The following is a 26,976-nucleotide window of genomic DNA, read 5'->3' as shown; positions in this document are numbered from 1 at the left end:
CATGTAGTTGAAATTACAATGTACATTTATTTTTAAACATCATGACTTGAATAGTAATGATATGTTCATATTTATTGTGAGTGGTAATGGTAAAATTACATTACTGCCTCCATGTTCTGGGCCACACGACCAACTCATTTGATGTTAACACAACCAACAGCCCATGATGTGCTCAACTCCGTCGATGCAAGTCTATAAGTCTCTATGTAAGTCAACGGATCTCTATCTGAGTCTCAGAGTCTCTATGGATGAGTCAATGGTGACCGGGTTTGAAACCATCAACTCACTACACTTGAGAACCTGGTTTAATCACAGTTGGCACAGCACTCTGGTCTATAAGCCACCACCCAGCCACCTCAGCTAATATGAACACAGCTTCCTGCACATGTGTGTGTACACTCACTGAATGCACAAGTAGCATCTAGCCTGGCACAAGCACTGTGGTGACATCACCGCCACTTAATGGCGAATGGCAGCTGTTGTCGTTGTTGTGCACTCACTGCACGAGCAGACGAAAGAGGTCGGGCTGCGCTTGGATCTCCTGCACGGCATACAGCTCCTTGAGAGAGAAATCCAGCGCCACCCCAGGTGCCGTATCTTCACCGCCCCCATCACTACGCTGCCCCTTGGTGTTGCTCACCGCCACCGCCTGGATGTACAGCAGGAACATGCACTTGTCCTTGTTGCTTTTGTTGCGTCCTTGAGTGGCACACAAGACATCCACACGGGCAGGCAGAGACGGAAAATAGTAGAGGTTACCTGGTGTAAATATCAAAGGTTAATCTTACATTGGATTAGAAATCGTGGCTTGATCAAACATGTCTTAAAATGCACGTGTAAAGCATGATAGCTCAGATTCACATCTCGACGCAACGGCCAATAAACATTGCCAGAATATATTAACTGGACTTTCACTGAATAAATAGTCGAAACATCTCCCTTTATTTGAAACAAGCCTATGACCAAATCATCTGCAATGCACCTGATCTCGTCAGACATTAAAAGATAAACATGGTTGAGCCTGGATAGTGCTTATATAGATTACCACCATGCATTAACAAGTGATGTAGGTAGCTGCAGAGTTACGTTGCGGTAAATCCAAAGGACGATCTCTGTGGATCTATACCCATGGTGGAAGTATTCACATCTCTGTGCATATTTCTACTATGGGCATAAGTCAAGGATTGAAGGCTCTAAAGGCAGTCTCGATCGTGTATATATGTACATATGCACACATGTTCAGCAGTTTATGCAAGAGCCTCTCCACAACATGCATGCAACGAATCGGAGTTTGCATCCTGGAGCAGCCACTCTAAAGCGTTCGCTTCTCTTTACAAAACAGACAGGTACGGTTAACGAACTCGGGGCTTGCCTTCGTCGCTGCTGGCGACCTTTACGATGCCCGTGAGGGTGATGACGTCCCCGGGGACGCAGCTGTCGACGAGGTCGTGCGTGAGCTCACACTCCACCGTGCGAGGGATCCTGCCGGCCTCGCGCTGCTCCCCGTGCATCAGCTCCTGCACCCTGGAATTCATCGAGACTCCTTCACTGCCTGCAACAGACTCTTCTCTTTTCGAAACGGTTTAAATCCCACGTTTGGAATGTATGGCAATTACTGTCCTAGTGCACTGCTGGAAGAAGGCCTGCCTCATGCCGGTCGTAAGGGTTGTTTTGCCTAACATTATCATGCTGGTCAGTGCAGTCATGAGACAGGATGCTAAGCACTGCACAACTTCTTCACCCTCAATTTAACTTTAATTTCACAAAAATTCCCATTTTATGTCTGAAATAAATCTCAAAGCAGGATGTGCTGTGTATGAAAATCTACAACCTCTGTAAAATAAGTTCACATTTCAGCTTCTGAACAAATGTTTTATGCAAGTATGGTTTGAGAATGTTTGTTGTACTAGCAGGAAGTACTCGGCGTCGGCCGGGTCTTAAAAATATTTCAAAACTACTCTTAAAAATGTAACAGCAGTGCGTACTGACTGTGGTGGCACCTGCTATGATGACAGCAGTGCATACTGCGGTGGTACCTGCTTTCACTGCAGCAGTGCATACTGTGGTAGTACTTGCTATGATTACAGCAATGCATACTGTGGTGGTACCTGCTATGATTACAGCAGTGCATACTGTGGTGGTACCTGCTTTCACTGCAGCAGTGCATACTGACTGTGGTGGTACCTGATATGATTACAGCAGTTCATACTGACTGTGGTGGTAGCTGCTATGACAGCAGAACATACCGACTGTGGTGGTACCTGCTATCACTACAGTAGTACATGCTGACTCTCGCAGTATTTATCGACTCTATAGCACAAAGTACTCACCTGACAGAGTGGCATGGTGAGGCCTAGTCCCGTGCAGTGGGACCTGCTATGATTACAGCAGTGCATACTGACTGTGGTGGGACCTGCTATGATTACAGCAGTGCATACTGCTGTGGTGGTACCTGCTATGATTACAGCAGTGCATACTGCTGTGGTGGTACCTGCTATGATTACAGCAGTGCATACTGCTGTGGTGGTACCTGCTATGATTACAGCAGTGCATACTGACTGTGGTGGTACCTGCTATGATTACAGCAGTGCATACTGACTGTGGTGGGACCTGCTATGATTACAGCAGTGCATACTGACTGTGGTGGTACCTGCTATGATTACAGCAGTGCATACTGCTGTGGTGGTACCTGCTATGATTACAGCAGTGCATACTGACTGTGGTGGTACCTGCTACATCTAGCGACTGAATAGTAGTAATAACTGCACGCATCGGGGTGGGGGAGACATCACACAGTGAAGAATTTACCTGAGCGTTTAGTGTATTTTTATAGCATTTTTAACGCAAAAGGTCTACTGCCTAGAGTGCCAGCATCTAGCGACTGTAAAAATTAGTAACTGCACGCATCAGGGTGGGGGGGACATGACACAGTGACGAATTTACGTCGGCGTTTAGTGTATTTTTAGCATTTTTAACGCTGTATTTTTATAGCATTTTTAACGCGAAAGAAAATGTCCCCCTCACTCCCACCAAAGGCGTGCGACTTGGCATGGGCCGTTCCCCCCACCAAAGTTGGTATGGTTGTGCACGCGGAGTAAATAAATAAATAATTGTGGAGCGCACAAAAATGTCACTAAATTGCTAATTAAACTAATTTTAAGTTGAAGGATGTAAAAAAGGAAAAGCGCTTGCTGACCGCGGGGCTTACGGCGAGGTACCTGGATAATTTTTTTTTATGTAAACCCCACCCTTGGAGAGCCAAGCGCGCGACCACACACAAACCCACAAACCCACAATTTTTGACTTTTATATAGAACATTGGTGTTTGGTAAAATGCAAAAGCAGGTGCCCTCCTGAAGAGTCTTCCCTGGATAACAAATATACAGTTCTGTATTATTACCAAATCGGCCAGTGTAAAATTCCTTCTACTTTTACATCACCATATTAACACTGTTGTATTAACTAATTTCTTATAATCGTTTTACCTTTATCCCGATTTCCAATTGCATTTGTACGAGTACAGGACTTTGAGATACAAATACTATTCAAACACTTTAATGCGCTTAAAGACAGGCATGAGTACATTGTGATTAATTATGTTTCTTGTGAGACAGTGCAATGCCTGACTCGCAATTGTTTTTAACTTGTTTTGTTGAACGTATAACTCAACAGAAGAGAGCCCTGCGTTTTTCTCACTTGATATTTTGCCAGTCAACAGTCTCGGTGAGCTGAGAGCGTCTGTTCGGCATGAAAGTTCTCGAGCGGCAATCTTCATTGGCGCACTTTACACGTTTAAAAACACACGCCACGAACAGACGAACATGACCAAATTAATTACCCGCGACAGTGAAACGACAACGTAACATTTTTCAGTCATATAAAATCTTCAACGTGGGAACACATGATTACCAGGGAACATTGTAATTGTGCCAGGACGAAACTGGAGTACCCAGAGGAAACCCACGCTATATGAGGAGGCGATACCCAAGACTGACATCTCCCGGCTCCCACTTGCAGTCCCATGCCCAAACACCTGGTGTGGTCACCTGTTCAACCCAGCTTGCGTTGACCCTGGATCATTTTTGGATGGGTGACAACCATAAAACAGGTGCTGTGTTCCCCTGCAGAACTACGCTGTCAGCGCCTTCACCAACCCACGCTAACCATAATGGTGAAATATAGCCCAATAACCCCAACGACCCGCATGGCGAATGAATGTATGTTGAACTTCTTTAGCACAGTACGTAGCCAACCGTGCTAATTCGAAGTGCGGGGGTAAGGACAACAAACTAAACACAAAAGGCAGTGTAGGAGGCCCTCATTGAGGCAGCTCAATCCCGTTTGGTTTTCGTAATCTGACCAGATCAGGCTCACTCGGGCCGATTTATTTGTGCTTTTGAGAACAAATTAATTAGTGAATGAATGCACGAACGAATGACTTGAGAGCGGGATACCTGCCTTGGTCGGGAGCGTGAATTTCCCGTACGGGAGCGGCAGCGCTTGCTCGGTTCCGCACACATTGCAGGAGAAGGCGAGACGAGTGCACAGCGGTTTGATGTTGCCGACACGCACCACCGTGCCGCGGATCGCCACCAGCCTCCCGTAGCAGTTGGCACGCAAGTTCTTCAACTGGGTCAGCGGCTCGTAGTTGTAAATTCTGGTCACAAAAACGAAATAAAACCAATCATTTACAACCCACCGTCGATCCCACTGCTGAACGAAGGCCTCCCTATGCCGTGCCGATCGTGGGGGTTGTTTGACCTTACGTAATCATTCAGGTCAGGGTAAAATGCAAGCTTAGTCAACTCGCACGGTCCAGTGTAATGCAATACGGCAAACATTATTCACCACATCCTTCATGGTGAGGCACTCATTTAACAGTGGATTAAGTTCAGAGTACACAGTAAATGTGAACATGAACATCAAGACGTCATCACAGCCTAATGCGATCGATGCCACCACACCAGCCTCCGCAACTGTAGCACAGTCGACAGCCAACTTCCTATGTGCATATAAGGGGTCATTCTTTTATTTTTTACGTTAAATAGAAAGCAGAACTCAGTGTTAGGGGGGACATTTTCCATTCACTCAAAGTGGATTTACAAAATGGCCTGTAGATGTACTTATACAGTCTCCTCTCCTATAACGCGTGTTTTCATAACGCGAATTAGAAATAACGAGATAAATGTATTGGGGAACATACTTTTTACAACACGGATGCGAATTGGATATAACGCGATCGAGTTAGCAGAACTACATTGCACGAGTCGGAGTAAGCGGTTGTACAGCTGCCTCGGCGTAGCATCACACAAGGCATTGGGATGCTGCTGGATGCTTCTAGACACTACCCACGCACCTCAGACTTTCTTCAGCCTGCGTACGCATCTCACATGTTATCGCGGACTGTGCTTTAACCTAAAATATAGATTATTCATTATAACGCGATTTTTCCATAACACAATGTTCTTTAGGAATGCAACCACAGCATTATAGGAGAACACGATGTATTATTATTATTATTATTTTTACCGAACGTTTATAAGAGGCACGTTCACGGTGGGCGCCTCTTCTTGCTGGATGGCGGCTTGTTTCTGCAGCTGCACCACCTGACTTTCCAAGTCCTTCGTAAGGGTCTGGCAATGACAGACACGAGCAGTGAGAGTGGCTACAACATCATCGGCACAGCTGCCGACAAAGACCCCGAGTCATATTCACTCCAAAAAGAGAATAAACCGAAACTACTTTTGTTCATGCGTGAATTTTATACACGACGGGGGTCGATGTTCATTCATTTGTCTGTATGGAAGTGTTGTAAGGTTTTTTTTTTAAAACTGCCCCATGAGATGTAATTTTTTTGTTACTCCAAATCAGAGACTGATATTATATTAAATTGTAATAGATCAGGTCTAAACATAGCATTTGGGTAAGGTTTAGAATTGGTGATACTCTGGACAAAACTTATGTTACAGTTGACTAAGTATGGTGCGTAAGAAGTTCAAAATACATACAAGAATTAGCAGCCTAAAACCAAAGCAATCGGAATGAGCCCTATCTTTTAGCAATCCAAGTAGGTATTGGGACTGGCTAGTGCTTGGATCGGCGACCAGTGTTGTAGGCTGCTGTGGAACTAAGTTGTCAGCAGAGAGCAGTGCAGCAACATCCATCGCTGTGACGTTCGTTAATGCTTCTTAGTCTGTGCTCCCCACCTTCACCACCATGCACTGACCAGCATGGTGAAGTATGCTCAAATAACTCCCACCACCCGCACGGTGTGGGAAGACTCTGATCCTGCAGTGGAGTAACAAAAGGGCTGTACGAGAACAAGGATTATCACTGTTGATGGATTATGGTCAAAATATCAGTGTGATGAGAACTCGGGTGAAATTTGAGTTGGGATGTCTAGACATGGGGTGCAGTGTAAGTAGACCTGATGAACGGCCAACCCCATGTACTGCAGCGCACGGTCAGGAGTCTCAGCAAGGTCATCTGCCAGCGTAGGCATAGCGACAGTCAGAGAGTGGTCCTCCACCAGTTCTTTGAAGTCCACCAGGATGCTACCTTTCTCTTCAATTTCATCCTGAACCAAACAAGCACAGCAGAGCACATTAACTTTTTTACTGGTAGGAACCGCCTGGTTCCACCAGCCCACAGGGGATTATTGTGTCCGTCCGTCGTCCATCCAAAAATGGGAGGGGTCGGGCTGGGTGGAGAGAGGAGGGTGAGGAGGGGCTGGGTGGGGAGGGGCTGGGTGGGGAGGGTGGGACTGGATGGGGGGTGGGAGGGGTGGGGCTGGGTGGGGAGCGGCTGGTCACCCCGTGGTGCCCTTATAAAACTCAACGTTTAACCTACTCACGCCGGCTTGTGCCCGCTCTCAGTCGGCCATATTTGCGGAATACACCACGCTGCCGTTGACCCTGGCCATTGACCGAGCAACCCAACGTTCCTACCAGCTCCCTCCGCAGGAATGTGTTACACAAGAGCCTCAGCTTTCTGCCCCATAAGACTAAGTTGATATCTAAGACACCAAACAAGATCAATAAATGCCCTTCGCTGAAAATCTATGGCACAATTATATTGATATTCAAGTGAGGTGGAGCGATGGTTGTGAAGTGGTTCAAGCACGGCACTATGACCCGAAAAGTTGAGTTAAATTCAGTCATAGCAAACAATCAGTGGTGAGTGATATCTGAACCAGTCCCATCTCCACCTCCCTCTTCGCCAACCTGCACTGGTGCAGTATCGTCAAAAACACGAAATGGTATGGAAAGATCTTCATCCAGCAGTCGATTAGCGAAAGGGCTGTATATTATTGAAGTATAGTTTAACATGCATACAATACGTCATTAGAAACTTGAGGCATTCTTGGAAAAACCAAAAATGTCGAATCTTGGTGGTTTAACAGGAGGCCTTTAAATAAACAGTGTCTCATTGACAAACAAATACCCAAGTTTATTGTAAGCTAAACAAAAATACTAACGAGGAATTAGAACGTAAATCCACAGTACCTTATTATACAGTTCAAGTCTTGCAATGAAAAACTTCTCAAAGGCCTCCACTTTGGTGACAATTCCTCCGGAATTGCAATAAACTGCAAAACACAAAAAAACACACAAAGTCAATAATACAAGTGAAACATGACATAGCAAACAGTCGTCATGTAAATACTGTGTCTGGTCCAATAAAATTCCAGCAAAATGTAGCACTGGAAAGTGTTCATCAAGTGACAAAAGAAAAGTGCATTTGGAATGGACAATAAATTAAACATTTATAGACAATGACAGTCCTCATTCAAAATAGCAGTACGATGTCACTGTTACAATGAAACCACCACAAGATGCCAAACTCACGGAGGCAATAAAAATACATCAACCACCTTCGCAAGGAAAGTAGAGCTTCCATCCTGCGTATGGGCAGAAATCATCCAGGGTGGTTTGAAGGACCCTGGCTTGGCACGAAGAGGGAATCTTTGGAGATGACACATTGGATCCACCTGAAACATTTTGTAGGTATTGATCATGATGAACCTACGATCAAATAACCAAGAATTTCACCATCAGCAAGCAGGATCGAGCCGGGCACAGTGTTTTGATTGGCGACCGCCATGCATGCTGGGTTGTCATAACGCTTGCGAGGTTACGTGGTGGGCAGCTGAAGGCAGCGCAACAAATACATTATGGGATCTCCTTTGCCAGTACGAAAATATGAGAATCGGTTTTCCCCCTTTTTCTGGCAACAAAACAGGTGTTGAGATGATTGATCCAATCAGTTTCAAAGACAATGCATATATTATCAGAGTATGTTTTTGGTTTGCATTCTGACCACAAGTATTGTGGTTAATGCAGACATGATTCCTTGTAAAAGGTTTCAGTTTGATGTATTAACATCTTAACATCTGTTTTGTTGCCAGAAAAAATGGGAAAACCTATTCTCAACAAATACATTGACACGATCTAACCCAAAAAACCTGAATTATGGATAATATTGGTCGCGAAAGCCTATGTGTTAAACAAATACATTGTTGGAGTGAGCTTCTATGCCCCCACATCTATGCGCTCCGCCTTCACCAACTGACAAAGCGTGAAGATTTCTCAAATAACCCAAATGGTCTGCACAGCATGATGGATAGGTGTGCGTGTATGTGATGATATATTAACAAACAAATAGATGATGTATTAACAAACGTCTGATTATTATTATTTTTAAAAGTGCAGGCCATGTTGGGATGGTCCAAATTTGCCAACTTTTTAAATACAATTGCCAAATTACTTAAACGGGAAATCACCACAAACATCAGTGCTGCATTAGACCTTGCACTGAAAGTTGCCACTGGAGTCCCCTTATGCTAGACTACGACAGGGAAGTGCAATGGTTCAAATGAGATATGCTGTAAGGTGCTTTGAGATTATATCGCATAATAATCATAATCTGTATGTATACTGGCGGAATATGATGAGCTATAAAGCTCTTTATGTCCATTATAAAGCTGCCTATCAAATGTACCCGCAAAACCAAACTCTTATCCTTATCATGTCGGGATGGGAATCGAAAGGCGAAATGAAGGTACAAGATCTTACAAGTGAATGTGTTATACTGGTAGGAACCTCCTGGTTACACCAGCCCACAGGGGGTTATTGTGTCCGTCCGTCCGTCGTGCAGGGAGGGGCTGGGTGGGGAGGGGAGGGTGGGGAGGGGCTGGGTAGGGAGGGTGGGGCTGGGTGGGGAGGGTGAGGCTGGGTGGGGAGGGTGGGGAGGGACTGGGTGGGGAGGGTGGGGAGGGGCTGGGTGGGGAGGGGCTGGGTGGGGAGGGTGGGGCTGGGTGGGGGGGTGGGAGGGGTGGGGCTGGGTGGGGAGGGGCTGGTCACCCCGTGATGCCCTTATAAAACTCAACGTTTAACCTACTCACGCGGGCTTGTGCGCGCCCTCACAGTCGGGCATATTTGCGGAATACACCACGCCGCCGTTGACCCTGGCCATTGACCGAGCAACCCAACGTTCCTACCAGCTCCCTTATAAGTGAATGTTTATTATTACCACGGAAGCAGCTGCCACCACCGCCTCCCCGGCCGTTGTAGCGGCCACGCCAGCTACCTCCTGACCCTCTTGAAGCACCGCGCCAGCTTCTGTGGCCACCTCGCAGCCAGCCTCCACCTCCTCTCCCCCGACCCTCCGTCTCACTCATGCCCTGTGTGTCCTCAAGCAAACAAACAAAAAATACAACGCAATTTAAGACATTTCATGCGCATGTACAATTGCTGCCCTTTTTCGTCAATGCACCGTCAGATGAAGGTCTCCCCACGCTGTGAAGTTGTTGGGGATACGTAAACGTAACCTCTTGTGATTGCTGTCAGTGAGGCTGTGAAGCCAGCCTGAGGGCAGGAAAGCAAAGGATGTTGCCACATAGCCGTCGACCCTCAACGAAACTGTCCTTATTATCATCAATTAACTTATAAGTGGCTGGACGTGGTCGCATCTCTAGGGAAGAGGGCACACATCACTCAGCAGCTAATAGACGGCAACTTTAACGTGAAGGGGAATGAGCGGCTGCTCTATTAGACATCTGCATGTTGTACCTTGCAGTGCAGTATATGTCTAGGGATGCTGCACCATAAGGCTCTAGGTGAGTGTTCTTAGTGCGGTCCCCGACAATACACAAACAGTGACAACATCTGGCAACAAAACTGACACCTTTTTTACAAGGAGTCACGTTTGCATTGACCACAATACATGCGATCGGAATGCAAACAAAAAACACAAGAATAAGAATACATTAAGTCGATTGTTACTCGACTACCATCTGCAAATCGATGCAAGTACAACAGACAACACTATGAGACCTCCTTTACCAGTGGCAAAATATAGTAATAGGTTTTTACCCTTTCAACTGGTACAAAAACTGACACCTTTATACAAGGGATCATGTTTGCAATAACCACAACACAAGCAGTCAAAATGCAAACAAAAACAACTCTGATAATGATAATGTCTGCACTGTCCTTGAAGTTGATTGGTCCACACCCGAGACAGCTTTTCTTAGAGCCTAGTCTCACCCTGGTGTTGGACCAGATGACGCCAAAAGGCGCAGTTTTGTTGCCAGATAAAAGGGTAAAAAAACAATTATCATATTTTGCTACTGGAAAAGGAGGTTCCAATGGAGTGACAACATCGTGTTGCTGCTGTTAAACCCATGGTGCTAAACGTGTGGCGACCCTCACACATATGCTGTCTGTACGCCCAAAGTGCTATACCCCAGCCCCCCCTCTCTGAAAATCAGTGAAGAAAACTGCCCCATAAGCGATGCCGTCTTGGTCTAATGGGTTTCGCAATGGGATTGCAACCCAGATTATCTCTGGCTTGCGATAAAAAACGATGCAAAGAAGATTTTGTAAATCCTCGACAGATCTTGCCACCAAGCAAGCTCATTGCTCAGGTCCGTGTGGGGCGGGGGGGGGGGAACTCCCACACCTCTTACAAACGCGGCTGGTCAGCGTGGAAGAGTAGGCCAAAATACCCTTAAGACTAGAGGCCCTTCCACCAGCAGTGTGGCCTCACCGAACAATTGCAGTGCTGCGCCTTTAGACCACGCAAACTGCATTCACGTATCAACGTACACGACGCATACAAAGTAAGATTTGATTATAATTTTTTTAACGTACACGTTATTCACGCGATGTTTTTTTTTACTCGTTACAGAGTGTAAGCGACTTCGCCATTAAACGCGTCCGCAGTTGCTTATTTAAAAAACTAAACGAATTAAAATCTCCGCCGCCTCACGCAGAAACTGTGTTTGTTATCTCCCGCGCGCGGCAACGTCGCCGCCGCTGATTGGACGACGACGCGCAGAGCTCACGGTACCGCCCCTCCAAGCAAGGCGATCGCTCATTGGTTGAAGCGAATCAGCGGCGGGGCGGCATGCCAAACCCGAGGGGGTTTCCCTCTGTCCCAAAACACATTCCTCCTGCGGAGGGAGCTGGTAGGAACGTTGGGTTGCTCGGTCAATGGCCAGGGTCAACGGCGGCGTGGTGTATTCCGCAAATATGCCCGACTGTGAGGGCGGGCACAAACCGGCCATCTCTTCTCTAGCTCGTGTCACCCACTCACCCATCTGTCCATTTCTTCTCTGGCCCGTGTCACCCACTCACTCACCCATCAGTCCATCTCTTCTCTAGCCCGTGTCACCCACTCACTCACCCATCAATCCATCTCTTCTCTAGCCCGTGTCACACACTCACCCATCAGTCCATCTCTTCTCTAGCCCGTGTCACCCACTCACTCACCCATCAGTCCATCTCTTCTCTAGCCCGTGTCACCAACTCACTCACCCATCAGTCCATCTCTTCTCTGGCCCGTGTCACCCACCCACTCACCCATCACTCCATCTCTTCTCTAGCCCGTGTCACCCACTCACTCACCCATCAGTCCATCTCTTCTCTAGCCCGTGTCACCCACTCACCCATCAGTCCATCTCTTCTCTAGCCCGTGTCACCCACTCACTCACCCATCAGTCCATCTCTTCTCTAGCCCGTGTGACCCACTCACTCACCCATCAGTCCATCTCTTCTCTAGTCTGTGCGCAAGTTCTGCCTCCTCTGTCCGGCCAAACAAGCTGCTTGGGCATGCGGTGGCTGGGCATGCGGGGTGGGTTAAATGACCCAGCCAGTGCAGTCTCGCCTTGCAGGAGGAAGCTCACCGATGGGACGGTGTCTTTCAAGGATCTGTGAGCTCCTCACACGATCCAACCTGGTTAAACCCAGGATGTTAGGCATGCCAAGCCTGAATTGTTTAAAACCGGCGCACCGTCGGCGAGGAATGTCAAAGCCAGGTGGTGCGATGCTGATGTTGTTCATGTTTGGGTCTCGAATGAGGCGTTACATTCTGTTCGCCAGCGTTGTTTGTGATCCAGGTGAAATCCTACAGGGTGGTCCAGATGTCTTGTGACCCCCAACCCTAAAACTTAATATATTTTTTTTTAAAGTAATATTCATTTATAACAGAAATGAATGTGCAAGGGGAAACAATGTTAGGGGTCAATTCATGGGTGGGGGGTCACAAGGCATCTGGGACACCCTTGAGGAATGGTGACAGAAGGGGGATCAGTCGTGGCAGCAATTGACCACGTGGTGGCGCTGTGAGCACGTGTCATTCTTGTCAATGCGTGATTCCGTAAGTGCTCGAGGCTGGGCCTTAAACTTGAAATGCTCATCTCATTTGGCTGTCGTGAGCCAGCAGTGGAAATTCCACGTTCCTTTGACGAGCTTTCATAAAATGTGATTCAACACAGCATGCGGTTTTAACTTCCCACCTAATGTTGTAGCCACACTACGGCAGTGCCGTTTTGACGATGGCGGTTGTGGTGGTCGTCCTGCAGATTATAATGACTACAATAATGATACCCTTCCTTTACCCAGAACAATATGAACACCTTTTGATTTAAAGCTTTCGTGACTGCAGGGATTCATCTTCTTGGTTCTTTCGGTAAAGTGACTTTGCCGAAAGAACCAAGAAGAAAAATATGAACAACCTCTTTAATTAGGCCCTCTATTGGGATGCTTGAGCTACGCTGATGGATGACGCGATTTAGTTATAACGGGTTGATATTTTAGCCCATGATATAGCATTCGTAAGATGTTAGAGCAGTGGATAGCGCACTGCACTACAAACCCGGTCGCCTGAGTTCAATTCCTGGCCACGGCTGACATGATTGACGAGTGATGGCTGGGCCCATCTTCGCCACCACCTTCACCAACAGAGGGTGTGCCTTGTGAGGACTGGTTAGGACGGGTGACCACCAGGGCTTGCCAGGTGTTAGCACTGAGTGTCTCCCCCTGGTATGCAGCGGCGCGGTGCTGGGTTATCTCCAGGTTTCTTGGGTGTCATCCCAAATGAAGCCCAAACTCGCATGAATGTAAATGAACAAACATGCCAATGCAGGGCCCTCTTGACAAAGATCATTGCGACTCAGCGAGGTCTTACCAGATGATCGATATTATCATTCTGCATCAGTGATATCGGGTGGAGCGGTGGCTCATTGATTTGAGCATTACGCTTTGAATTACCGACCACGGCTAACATCAGTGACGAGTTACATATGAACTAGCTTCCCTTCCTGATCGGCGTGGTGAATTATGATCAAACAAACTCCCCTCCCCCCATGACGGAAACAGCAGTGGATTCGTTAAAGCTGTACATTTTTTTTCATGATGTTATTATTCATATAACTTCACGAGGCTTATATTTATATTCGTTAGCTTATGTATTAACCATCTGCATTTACTTTTGCTTTGACATAATGGGATTCGTAGCAACTTAGCACATTTTTTGGTTTCTTTAAGGCTTATACTATATGCGTTCGGGGGCAGGTGGCGCAGTGGTTAGCGCACTGCGCCTACGTGTGGAAGGTCATCCTTTTGGCGACGTAAGCGGGCACGTTGATTTGATCCGGCTAATTCGGGCTGTGACACTCGCAACGGCTCGCAATTGTTCATCGCTGCGAGTTCAAATACTGCCAGGGACAACAACAACAACAAAAACCCCGTTAACGTTGAGGCGTCAGCCAGCTAGCCGGCTTGAGCGAGCGAGCGAGCCACGTCTTGGCTGCAGCCCACCGTGAACCCAGAGCAATTATTACGCAGTGGCGCAGATAAGGCATTTGACAATGCGTACAAAAATACATGGTGCCCACCCCCTCCCCATCCCCCACCCCACAACGCACCCACCATACACCACACGCGCGCACGTGGGGCTATTATGTGCGTGGAATTGCCGCGTTTGTAAAGTGCGCGCGCGTCCGACGAACGCCTCTGCGGCTGCTGCAACCATCAGATAGATACGAGGCACTCGCATAAGTAATGCATCCTAATAGCGCATTACAGTGGGGGGGGGGGGGAGACTATGATATCGTGGAGCATTGTGACAGCTGCATCGCCCGACGCGTGCATTATTACACGAAAGCCTCTTCTTCACTCGCCAAAACGCCCTGAATCCGCCCAGGGATAGAGTCTGGATTTGGGATGCGCGTGTTTGGATTGGGTGATCGCAGTTTGCTTCTTCTTGTTTGTTTGTTGTTGTTTTTGTTAGAGACGACATGCCTACGTGGCCGGCAGTGACATGTATTGTTGTATTGTACTATACTTTCTATGACCCCCCCCCTTTTTTTCAATTCCCCGGTCGAGGCTTTGCCCCCTATGTTCACCAACACGCACTGAGCAGCACTGGTGAAGATGACGGTCGTATAACCCCCCCCTCCCCCATGACCCACACAGCGTGGATAGGCCCTCATCCAGCAGTGGATTGACAAGAGCGACCTGTAAATATCCCTGCCGAACGCATTTGTGTGTGTTTATATGTAATTATTACATGAATCCGATCGTGAGTGTCATGTATTCTACAAGGATTTTTTCAAAGGGCCGGACGTAGCTAACGCATTGTTTGGTCTGAATGCTAATGCTGATATTCATCAAAACAAGACACACGTGCAATTCCGTGTGTCGACACCAACTGTGTGCTTGTCAAATAAAATATATAACCTGTCCTCCGTGAAAAGTTTCATGTAAGAAATAAAATGTGTTTTAGCCCATCAGAGTATGGCCTTTTCAGACCGCGTTTATATCCCCGTACCTTTACACTCACAACTAGAAACCCTCGGCTTTGTATCCACGGGACCACCACTGCATCTCCTTCCCACACTCATTATTATCAGCAACAGCTTCTTCAAACCCATGCATCGTCAGTGCATGGGTTGCTCATCCTCTGCATCTCCGATTAGCACGGTTGGCTACGTACGGTCCGAAAGAAATTCAACATACTGTACATACATCATCACCAGTTTCCTCACACCCATGCATCATCATCATCAGCAGTTTCCTCACCCATGCATCATCATCAGCATGAGCTTCCCCACACCCAATCATCAGCATGAGTTTCCTCACACCCAATCATCATCATCATCAGCTTCTCCAAACCCATGCATCATCATCAGCATGAGTTTCCCCACACCCAATAATCATCATCATCATCAGCTTGCCCACACCCATGCATCATCATCAGCATGAGTTTCCCCACACCCATGCATCATCATCATCAGCATGAGCTTCCCCACACCCAATCATCATCATCATCATCAGCGTCACCACACCCAATCATCATCAGCATGAGTTTCCCCACACCCAATCATCATCAGCTTCACCACACCCAATCATCATCATCAGCATGAGTTTCCTCACACCCAATCATCATCATCATCAGCTTCTCCACACCCATGCATCATAATCATCAGCATGAGCTTCCCCACACCCATGCATCATCATCATCAGCATGAGTTTCCACACACCCAATCATCATCATCAGCATGCGTTTCCTCACACCCATGTATCATCATCATCATCATCAGCTTCCCCACACCCATGCACCATCATCATCATCAGCTTCCCCACACCCATGCATCATCATCAGCATGAGTTTCCCCACACTCATGCATCATCATCATCATCAGCTTCTCCACACCCATGCATCATCATCATCAGCATGAGTTTCCCCACACCCATGCATCATCATCATCAGCATGAGTTTCCCCACACCCATGCATCATCATCAGCATGAGTTTCCCCACACCCATGCATCATCATCATCAGCTTCTACACACCCATGCAGCATCATCATCATCAGCATGAGTTTCCCCACACCCATGCATCATCATCAGCATGAGTTTCCCCACACCCATGCATCATCATCATCAGCTTCTACACACCCATGCAGCATCATCATCATCAGCATGAGTTTCCCCACACCCATGCATCACGAGCAGCATCAGCAGCAGCAGCAGTAGCTACCAGCTGCACCGCACGCAGCCACACAAAGCGCGCATTCATGCGCGTGACAATGCGACACAAAAGCGGAACACAGCGTTAGCGCTAATGGCTCGCTCCTATTAGGCCCGCCCTATATAGCCGCCCATTGTGCCTCGTGTCAGACCCTCGCTCGTGCATGTCGGGTATGGGGGGGGTGGAGGAGGAGGGGGGCGAAGAGAGGGGGTGGGGGGTGAAGGCAAGGATCGCGGTGGGGGTGGTGGGGTGGGGCGTCAGAGGAGGTAAATGAAGGGGCGAGCGTGCGTGGTGTCTAAGCGCGTTGGGACAGTGCGCGTGGGTTATTGGTGGTGTTTAGTGCTGGGGGCGTGAGGGGGCTCGGCATACTGTGGGGGAGCTGTGTGTGTGATGCGGGGGAGATTAAACCGTAGCGTGTTGCACGATTTGCATGGGACCCCGTGCAGTTGCATCGCCTGCGCAGCTAATGCGACTGCCTCTTCCCCATCTCTCATCGCTCCGTTGTGACGTTATGACCCGCCCACCTACTCGACGCCTGTGAAGAAGTGCTTTATAGCTTATCGGATTCCTCCGGTGTCGATGACATAGTCGGGTTCTGATGCTATTCCCAGCGGCGCCACGTGGTTGGCATAGGGCCCTGGTGCAAGGGATGAAATGGAACTTCCTCAATGTCCCCCCCCCCGGCCCTTAGACCCTCGTGCAGTCGTGGGTCTGGTGGTGGTGGTGTTTGATGGATGTGGTGGATGTGGGTGGGGAGGGGGCTGTATGGTTGGTCGACTCAGCCTCAAATGAGTACCTGGTGCGGTGTGTAAAACATCGCCACCCGGGAGACAAAGGCGGCCGGGCGTGGTGTTGCCCCCCCCCCCCTCGTGTACCGTGCCGGCCTTCAAAGGTGCTCGCTAACGGCACTTGCCCCAACAGTTGCATCAGGCTATACGGGGATATTTATCTGTGCTTTTTTTTGTGTATTGCGGGGTCGATGTGATGACGATGATGGTTGTACGGGGGGTGGAGAAGGTATGGAGGGTGTGGTGAGTGTACGACGGGAGAGTGTGGGGCAGGGGAATGGGGGGGGTGGAGGTGACTTTCTCTTAGCGTCCCCGGCTCTCTGCCCCCTCCCCAAGTCCATCTCGCATTCCACAGATGGCAATCTGCGCCTAATCGAGGGCACTTCATAATGGCCGAGATCGGTCCACGGGGGGCTCATTTGCGAGTGGTAATGCGGCGGCGTTAAGCGCTGAGGATTGGAGCTCCGAGCGCACGCCGTAATGATGAAGGCAGAGGCGCGGCCCTGCAATTTCTTACTCGCGCCACTTCTGGCTAATTGGAGCTCTGCAGAGCTCATTGCTTCGGCCAACTCGTCCCACGATTTAAGAACCGTGCCCGTAGTTTTTGGAGAAGAGATGGAATCGAAACGGCGACCTCTGGGTTGCAAGTCCAGTTTGCTGACCCTTAGAAAACCGCAGAGTCCCCGTTTCGTGGGCGCCGCGGTGGCGAGGTGTTAACTACCTCGCCTGGTGTGCAGGAAGTCCTGGGTTTGATCCCGACTCTGACACCCGTGGTCGCGTGGATTTTTCTCCGGGTCCTCCGGTATTTCCTTCCGCATATAGAATCAACACCGCGCGTTTAGAGTATTGGCTGCTATAGATGTCCACGTGATAAAGCCACTTCGTTGAGCTATCATCTATGATAGCCAGGTCGCTTCTGAAACAGAGAGATTATAGGTCCATTGGGCCTTACTTTGAAAAAAAAGTCTACTTTAGTAGAATATAAGTCGTCATATCCTTTATTTAACCGGCAAATAAAATATAGCCCCTTTGAGACACACGATGCATTGCTGCTCTTGCAAGGGCGACATGGGTTACATCAACAACAATGTAAAATACAACGAATGCAACATAATTTCAATATGGCTGAGGACATCGGGAGTGGAGCGGTGGCGCGATGGTTAGCGCAGTGCACAAAAACCCGAGCCATCGGAGTCTGATTCCTGATCGCGGCGATGAGTGGTGATTGATGCCTGAGCCGGTCTTAGAACAACCTCCCCCAGCACATCACCAACCCGCACTGACCAGCGTGGTGAAGTATGGTTGAAACAACTTCCAACATCGATACGGCTGGAGTGAATTGGCCAAATAAACATTATAATAGTTATGAAATTATGAATATAGAGACAGAGGCTTTATCTACAGCATATATATATTGGACTATTGTACAGATATATACTGATACAGTCCTGACCACGTGAGAGTTATAGTGATTTATATATACTGTATGTAATGTGTTTAAGATGCTTATTTACAATGTGATGAGTGATTATCAAGGGCACAAATGAGTGTTAGAGGGAGACAAGCAAATATGCATGCTCACAGTGCACGCAAAGATAAAGATCCCCCGTATAGCCTTAACAGACTGTCGGGGCAAGTGCTGTCAGCGAGCACCTATGAAGGCCGGCACGGCACACAAGGGGGTGGGTGACCAGCACCGCGCCAGACCGCCTTTGTCTAACAAATGACGATGTTTAAACACCACACCAGGTTCTCATTAGAGGCTGAGTCGACGTAGGGGAGGCCCAGGACCGGTTCAGATCATTGTCACCGGTGTTGTTCCTGAGCGGGAATCGAACTCGGGTAGCCGGGATCGTAGCGCAGCACGCTAACCATTGCGCCACCGCTCGCCACACACAGAGACAAAGATCCCCCGTATAGCCTTAACAGACTGTAGGGGCAAGTGCTGTTAGCGAGCACCTATGAAGGCCGGAACGGTACATGAGGGGGTGGGTGGCCATCACCACGCCCGACCGCCTTTGTCTCCCTAGTGGCAATGTTTACACACCGCACCAGGTACTCATATGAGGTTGAGTCGACCTAGGGGAGGCCCGGGACCGGTTCAGATAATCGTCACTGGTGTTGGCCGTGAGCGGGAATCGAACTCGTGTCGCCGGGTTCATGGCGCAGCGCGCTAACCGCTGCACACACAGACACACACACAGACACACACACAGACACACACACAGACACACACACAGACACACACACAGACACACACACAGACACACGACCAGACATACAATGACACACACACAGACACACGACCACACGTACAATGACACACACACACAGAGACGCGCACTTCAGAACACACATTTCACAAACCGTAGACCACAGCAGTCACTCTCATTCATAATGTATTCATGCTTAACACAAAATATATGCACACACGCCTGTTCGGCTGTTTTATATATATATTATTAAAAACATCACCCCTTGCATGCAGAATCAAGAAGCATGGATAATTATATAAACAAACAAACATACAAACATTATTCATAATCAATACAAACATTAAATGAACCGACGAACACAAAGAAGACACTGTCAAAAATATAAGATATACAAGATTTTATATAAAGCGTAATTAATATACCCCGATGTGTATAGGATCCAAGTTTTAGCATTAGCCCTAATTTATCCATGTTTACACGTATATTTATACGAACACGCAAATGTGTCTCGACCGTGAGTGGCGTCGCAGTCCCTGGCCAGACAACTCACTGGCTCGGTGCCACGTAACGTGGCACAGATGTATCGGTTCCAATTCCTAGTTGTGGCCATAACAGTGATGATTACGTGATGCCTATGCATGTGCAATGAGTGGGCTTATCAAACGTTTCACTCTTATTAGGCGCACAAATAAATTGATATTAGTTACTGTTTTTTTATTTTAAAAAATCCCTTACGGTGGTCCGCATTTTTACGATCTAATCGAACAGTTGATTGACACGTAGAGTCTCCCGTCATCGTCGTAGCTAGCGGTCACCGCGTCGCGCGACGCTTTCAGACGCGCTTCTGCGGCCGTCTGGAACGCTCTTCCGTCCCATATTAGGAATCCACTGGTAGCTATTTCACTTTTAAATCATCTCGATTGAAGACTCGTTTCTTTAGAACTGCTTTTTGTGTTTAGTTTGTTGTCATTCCCCCGCACCTCCAATCAGCACGGCGCACAAAGTTCAAGATACATACTACACCTAAAAAACAACCCTTCATCCTGCCAGACGCGCAATTTACGTCCAGTGCAATGGCAACCCTCGAGCCACAGCAGAGCGACGACTCCACACAATCCCAGTGCATGAATCGGGATTAACTTTATCCTGGCCTTAATCAGCCCTCAGCCTCGGCTCAATAAAAGCCAACCGTGCATAATTCTGTATTGGATGTTTTTTTCTCTCTCTCCCTCTCCAAACAGAATGTCAAAGGCGCAGCCCTGCAGTTGCTTGCTCACAGCCACTGCTATGGCGACCTCTTGAGAGAGCCCCTCTAGACGGTATTTGGCCTACTCTTCTTCCGGATTGCATAATCGTGAAATGAAATGTAACGCTGCGTCAATCCACCGATGGACGAAGGCTTCCCACGCTATGTAGGTCACGCGGGGGGTTTGAAGGGTTTTTTTTCTCTCCTTACTTCATCGCGGTGGCTATGGCAGGTTGGTTGACGGGGCGGGAGGGAGGTTTAATCGGTTTTGATATCACCGCCCATTGATGTTGTTCATGGCCTGGAATCGGACCGGGGTGCCTGGGGTCATAGTGCAGTGCCCTAACCACTGCGCCACCACTCCATCCCCGTTCACACGAATAACCTTATTAATTAACACACTTGTAAATCATTGTTTTGCACGGAGTGTAACGATCCTCACCCGAACCCCTTGCGAGTACGTGCCATGTCGCGATCATGTATTTTTTTTTTAAATTGATTCTTATATATTTGTTTAGTATCATTGCCGTGAGTGTAGCGGTCACTCGTGACTGGATGGGGATTTTTTTGTTGCATGCAACGTAACGAAGAGAGGAGTCTTTGTTCCCGCACTCTGATAATGCACAGTGCATACATTATCAGAGTTGTGTTTTTTGTTTGCATTATGACTGCAGGTATTGTGGTCTATGCAAACATGACTCCTCGTAAAAAAAGGTGTCAGTTTTGTTGCCAGATTAAAGGGTAAAAAAACAATTATCATGTTCATATTTTGTTGAAGCACCCTGTGATTATACAGGCCTTTCTCAATTCACCGTTGGATGACAGTCTTCCACGCCGTGGCCATCACGGGAGTTGCTTGACCATACTTCACCACGCTGGTCAGTGCGGGATGGGTGTGGCGAGAAGGGGGCGCCAGGACCAGTTCAGCTATCACTCGCCACTGATATTAGCCGTGTGCGGGAATAGAACTCAAATCGCAGTGTGCTAACCGAACCGCCACCGCTCCCCCAACATTCACTCGCCACCTACACAATCATCGCTGCTACTTTCCTATCGTCGTCGCTATCAAGTGCGGCCAGGCATATCAACGCATTATGTTATGACACTGTAGTTAACGGAGGAGCGGTGGCGCAACGATTAGCGCATTGAACTGTGAACCCGGCCACCCGAGTTCGATTCTCGGTCACGACCAACATCAGCAAACGCGTGTTATCCAAAACGGTCACGTGCACTCCAGGCCTCTTCGTTAACCCGCACTAACCAGCGTGGTGAAGTATGGTCAAACAAACCCCTATGATCGACTCGCCGTACGTGGGGGGTGGAGAGGGGGGGGGGTTCGGGGGGAGGGGTCCTCATCAATTAGTGCAATGACAAAGGGCCGTTAATTATTCTTATCATCATTGACTGTAATACCGTGAACATACTTTATTTTAAACACGATATATGAAACAATATTCATTTACACACATCCATCCACCCGTGGCGCCCTCACCTGCAATCCTCCAAATGCACCCATCACCGGTGTGATTGCGTGCTGAAAACGAGGCCTGAAAAACGCCGCAAGATTTTTATGGGCCAAAGGTGGGTGGGGAGACCTCAGTGGGGGCAGGGCAAAGCGCCTCAATTTCAGGCTGCCCTTGGCCTCGCGAGACCAATGGCAATGCGCCCGACATTCGCCACTCGATGACGGTGGCGTCGCCACGACGCCCGTGCCAGGCCAGGTGCACGTTGAGGCCACGTGAAGTGTCGAAGGCTCGCTCGCTCACAGGAGACCGGCCGCTTTGACACGGCCCGTCAACGATTTTTGGCCGGCGCTGAAAGCATCCCAGTCACTGCACTAATCGCGTACTCGAGGTGGGTGGGTGGGTGTGGGTATTTTTGAGATGGCAAAGCTATTGGCTGCAAAACAAAAAAATCCTGAATGTTTGAAAAGGGGGGGAAAGGGGGGATAATGCTAGAACTGGCAAACATGATGTTTCCAATCTTAGTGCGCTCATTAACTTGTGCCAATGCAGGATGCCCCTGGCGAGTGATATAAAGTGATTGAGGTTTGCGTGCCAAAGTGTGGCCTTTAACATTGATTGGTGGTCGTGTAACATTTTTGATTTCTCCACGTGACAGTTGTGTTTTGCTCTGATCGCTGTTGGCTTTATGCGCCGTGTTTCGTTGTTTATTTATTTAGCTCTTGCCATTTTTTGAGATCCAGGGCACTCGAATCCTGGCCCCTTAAGGTCTCACCTGGTTAAGCAAAATAAATTTGAAAGTCATTGACAGGTTTCCCTCGCTCTGCGCGGTAGTAGTAGTAGTAGATGTAGTAGTAGATGTAGTAGTAGATGTTGTAGTAGATGTAGTAGTAGTAGATGTAGTAGTAGTAGATGCGTTCCAAAAAAATGGCGCACAAAGCGAAACCGCACGAGGAGACAGCTGCCTGCCGAGTTACGCACATAGTAAACTCACAGTACGCACACAGTACACACACAGTACACACACAGCACACACAGTACACACACAGTATACACACACAGTATACACACAGTATACACACAGTACACACACAGTACACACACACAGTACACACACAGTACACACACACAATACACACACAGTACACACACAGTACACACACACAGTACACACACAGTACACACACACAATACACACACAGTACGCACACAGTACGCACACAGTACACACACAGTACACACAGTACACACACACAGTACACACACACAATACACACACAGTACACACACAGTACACACACACAGTACACACACAGTACACACACACAATACACACACAGTACACACACAGTACGCACACAGTACACACACAGTACACACAGTACACACACAGTACACATACACAGTACACACAGTACACACACAGTACACATACAGTACACACACAGTACACACAACGTACACGCAGTACACACGGACAGCACGCACAGTACGCACAGTACACACACAGTACGCACACAGTACACACACAGTACACACACACAATACACACACAGTACACATACACAGTACGCACACAGTATACACACAGTAAACACACAGTACACACAGTACACACACAGTACACATACACAGTACACACACAGTACACACACAGTACGCACACAACGTACACGCAGTACACACGGACAGCACGCACAGTACGCACAGTACACACACAGTACGCACACAGTACACACACAGTACACACAACGTACACGCAGTACACACGGACAGCACACACAGTACACACAGTACACACACCGTTGTCTCACGTCCGACCTCAACCGCTTGAAGCGAATTTTCAGTAGAAATAGGTTCGCTGCTTATGCGCGAAATCGCACAAACCGAACCTGCGCAGAGCGAGGAAAATGTGTCTTAGAAAGTCCAATTCGGTTCTCAGGAAAGAATTGGTTCCCTACCCGCCCCCCTGTTATCGACCGTTCCAAATAAAAATAAGTATAACCCGTAAAAACAAAGTTTTTCACTATAAATCCTTTATATGCGTGGTGGCTAGAGTCCTCTCGTTATCTGGCTTGAGATGGCTGCCACCTATGGGTCAGATGATTGCATTGCACCATTAAGCAATTGGTAATTAAATATAATATTTTTATCCTAAAAAGTGTAAAATTTAGGGAAAAAAATTCACTAACATTAATTGTCACGCACGACGAGTCTGTGTGAAAAATGTCAGCTCGATTGGATCACGGGAAGTTGGTTAAAAAACGACCGAAAGATTTGCACGGTCCTAAGCAAGCAAGCGAACTTAATATAAAGAATTTAAAAACGATGTTGGCCGACACACATCGTGTGCCTGCGTGTGATCGTGACGACATTAGGCAATGCACGGGACGGGGCCAGCGGGAGACGGAACGATTTACGCGCATGGGATCGGCACAGAGCTGCAACACACGGACGCACACGAGGGACATACATCAAGGATGAAGACTGCAACCTCCAGCAGTGGATAGAGAATAGGAAGGGTGTTCCGATTATTTTGCCCGCCCACCCAACCACCCCAACTCTTTCCGACGTTTGAATTAATTGACTCGATAAGAAAAAAAATCCATTTTTTTGAACGATGTGGTTGAATATAGTGGCCTCTAGCGGCCACGTGGGTCACGTGAACCCATTACAGTATACCCGGGAAATGACAAAATGGATAAAAAAAAAGTAAAAAACGAACGCGCGATTCGATGCACGCACCGCGACCTAAAATCATCAATAGGGAATCGATTAAAATGCATCGTTACACCCCGAGAGAACGGCATACACGACTACTTACTTATGCACACGCATATGCGTCGTGTGCGTACGCGTAGAGACGCGTGTGCACACGATGCGTGTGCTTTTGTGAGTTATAGTGTAAAAAAAAAAGTTTACTTTTAAAAAGAAATGGCATAGCAGTCAAAAATATTCATCCACCTCAAAATGGGGCCTTTTTTTGCCAGTATCCAAGAATGAAAAAATAAGAATAGGTTTTACCCTTTTTGGCAATAAAATAGTTGTTACGATGTTCAAACACCAAACAGAAACATTTTGCAAGGAATCATGTCCGGTTAATGCAGACACGATTCCTTGCAAAAGGTTTCTATTTGGTGATTGAACATCGTAACACCTCCTGTTTTATTGCCAGAGAGGGTAAAACCTCTTTCTATTTTTCCATTCCTACACCTCCTATGCGACTGTTCGCCAAACGATCTTACCATGTGCCGCTGACCATAACTCAACAGAGGCCAACGAGCTTAAGGGTTGAGTTTGAGACCAGGGTCTGGTCTAGAGAGGCCAGTGAACTTTAGGGATTAAGTTTCAGACCTGGGCCTGGCCTGACCTGGTCTGGGAAGACCAGTGGGCTTAGGGCGGTAAGTTTGAGACCAGGATCTGGGTTGGAGGTGGGTTCTCTTAAGAGGCGATTTTTTGTAAGTTTGAGACCAGGATCTGGGTTGGAGGTGGGTTCTCTTAAGAGGCGATTTTTTGTAACACCAATGAAGTCAGAACACATAGGGTTATTTAATTTATTTTAACACTGGTAGTAAAATGTAAATTGTTAAGTTAATATTGTATTTAATTATCATTCTTAATATCATTTTTTCCCCTTTCAGATGACGTTTAAAAATGTAGATAAAATTGACTGAAGACTAACACGTTTAATTAGTTGTATTACATATGCTAAAGAAGGTAGCTGTAATCTTTTAGGTCTTACATTCATTCCGAAAGAGAAGTAATGCATCGTGCAATTATGTTACCACAAGTCAGTTTTATAAAATATGTTCCAATAAATTAAGGAACCCTCTGTGATTTTGTAAAATAAGCACAATAACCCTGTGTCTTGACTTTTGCGGCCACCCTATAAAAGAGGTTTCTGGCAATGGCACTTCTTCATGTACTATGTAGAGGGTCCAGCGCCCGAAACGTCGGCCGTTATCTACGTCTCCCTGTTAGGGCCACAGTGTTTTTGTTGGGCTGTTTTGATATGAATGCTTCTGCATTACTGCCAACGCAGTTACCACCAAAATAATTCGCTGCACAGTAAGACACGCCACGTCCAAGATTTGACCATAGAACATCCCGCCATATAAACCACAAGGGCTTCATACATGGGATATGTTCGAGACGATTTCACGTATAATCTGTATTCGACAGGGCTTCATACACCATATATAACTTTATGCAATAAAATAAAATATATTTCCTTAAATTATTTTATGGGGGGTTCTGTATAATGCATGATAATTATATAAGCCACATATGCAATACATATTATTTTTTAATGAAGCTCTACATGATGATGTATGAAGCCCTGTAGAATACACAGCATGCATTAAGTCCTATAGTCTAGTATATGGGCTATATCCTCTAGTGCTCTTCACATAAACTATATGCTATAGGGCTTTGTGCATAGGCTTGTTCCTGTAAATGTTTTATCATCAATGGGAGATATGGTGCATGTGCTACGTCCTGCAGGGCTTCATACACAGACCACATCCAAACTGGGATGGACGCATTGGCTATATCCTATAGGGAATTGTACCGAGGAGTATTCGCATAGGCATTTTACATCGCCTGTTTCATACACAGCCTATACAGCGCCACACCTAGGCTATATCAAGACGCCTTTTCCCTTATAGGTGTTCGTGCACGGTCTAAGATTCATTCACGAAATTCAAACGAGGGCCTATCGGCGATATCCAACAGAGCTCCACCACGTGTTAATTCGCACACGGGATCACAAATTCCTGCTTGCGACGTCACACAAAGGTGAGACGTTATTTGACCGCCGAATCGTAAGTCACACTCCGAAGTTCCAATTCACGCGTCCAAACAGAACTCGGCGTTCTTGAGCGATCGCTAGCAATTGAGTTACGATATTTAAAAAAAAACACCACCACCACCCGCACACACAAACGT

The 26,976-nt window shown here is 47.4% G+C and overlaps 1 protein-coding gene across 5 annotated transcripts in view; it reads right to left on the bottom strand.

The window, feature by feature from the left end:
• Nucleotides 1–11,336, bottom strand: part of LOC144727439 (DNA helicase MCM8-like) — a 28,017-nt gene extending 16,681 nt beyond the window's left edge. The window contains exons 1-10 of one of the 5 annotated variants that reach the window (XM_078606267.1): nt 10,963–11,336; nt 9,532–9,691; nt 7,874–7,990; nt 7,506–7,588; nt 6,428–6,577; nt 5,530–5,633; nt 4,459–4,657; nt 3,697–3,782; nt 1,373–1,524; nt 501–699 (exon numbers count right to left, since the gene is read on the bottom strand). In XM_078606267.1, coding sequence (XP_078462393.1) covers nt 501–699; nt 1,373–1,524; nt 3,697–3,782; nt 4,459–4,657; nt 5,530–5,633; nt 6,428–6,577; nt 7,506–7,588; nt 7,874–7,990; nt 9,532–9,679 — 1,238 coding nt within the window. In that variant the 5' untranslated portion in view covers nt 9,680–9,691; nt 10,963–11,336. The remainder of the gene's footprint in view (nt 1–500; nt 700–1,372; nt 1,525–3,696; nt 3,783–4,458; nt 4,658–5,529; nt 5,634–6,427; nt 6,578–7,505; nt 7,589–7,873; nt 7,991–9,531; nt 9,692–10,962) is intronic. The other 4 variants (XM_078606269.1, XM_078606266.1, XM_078606265.1 and 1 more) reach the window with 4 other exon arrangements.
• Nucleotides 11,337–26,976: the final 15,640 nt, after the last annotated feature.

The sequence above is a fragment of the Lampetra planeri genome, chromosome 25, assembly GCF_965212315.1.
Source record: "Lampetra planeri chromosome 25, kcLamPlan1.2.h2, whole genome shotgun sequence".
Classification (NCBI taxonomy): domain Eukaryota; kingdom Metazoa; phylum Chordata; class Hyperoartia; order Petromyzontiformes; family Petromyzontidae; genus Lampetra; species Lampetra planeri.
The sequence above is the reverse complement of the archived record's forward strand: the minus strand, read 5'-3'. Positions and strand labels throughout refer to the sequence as shown.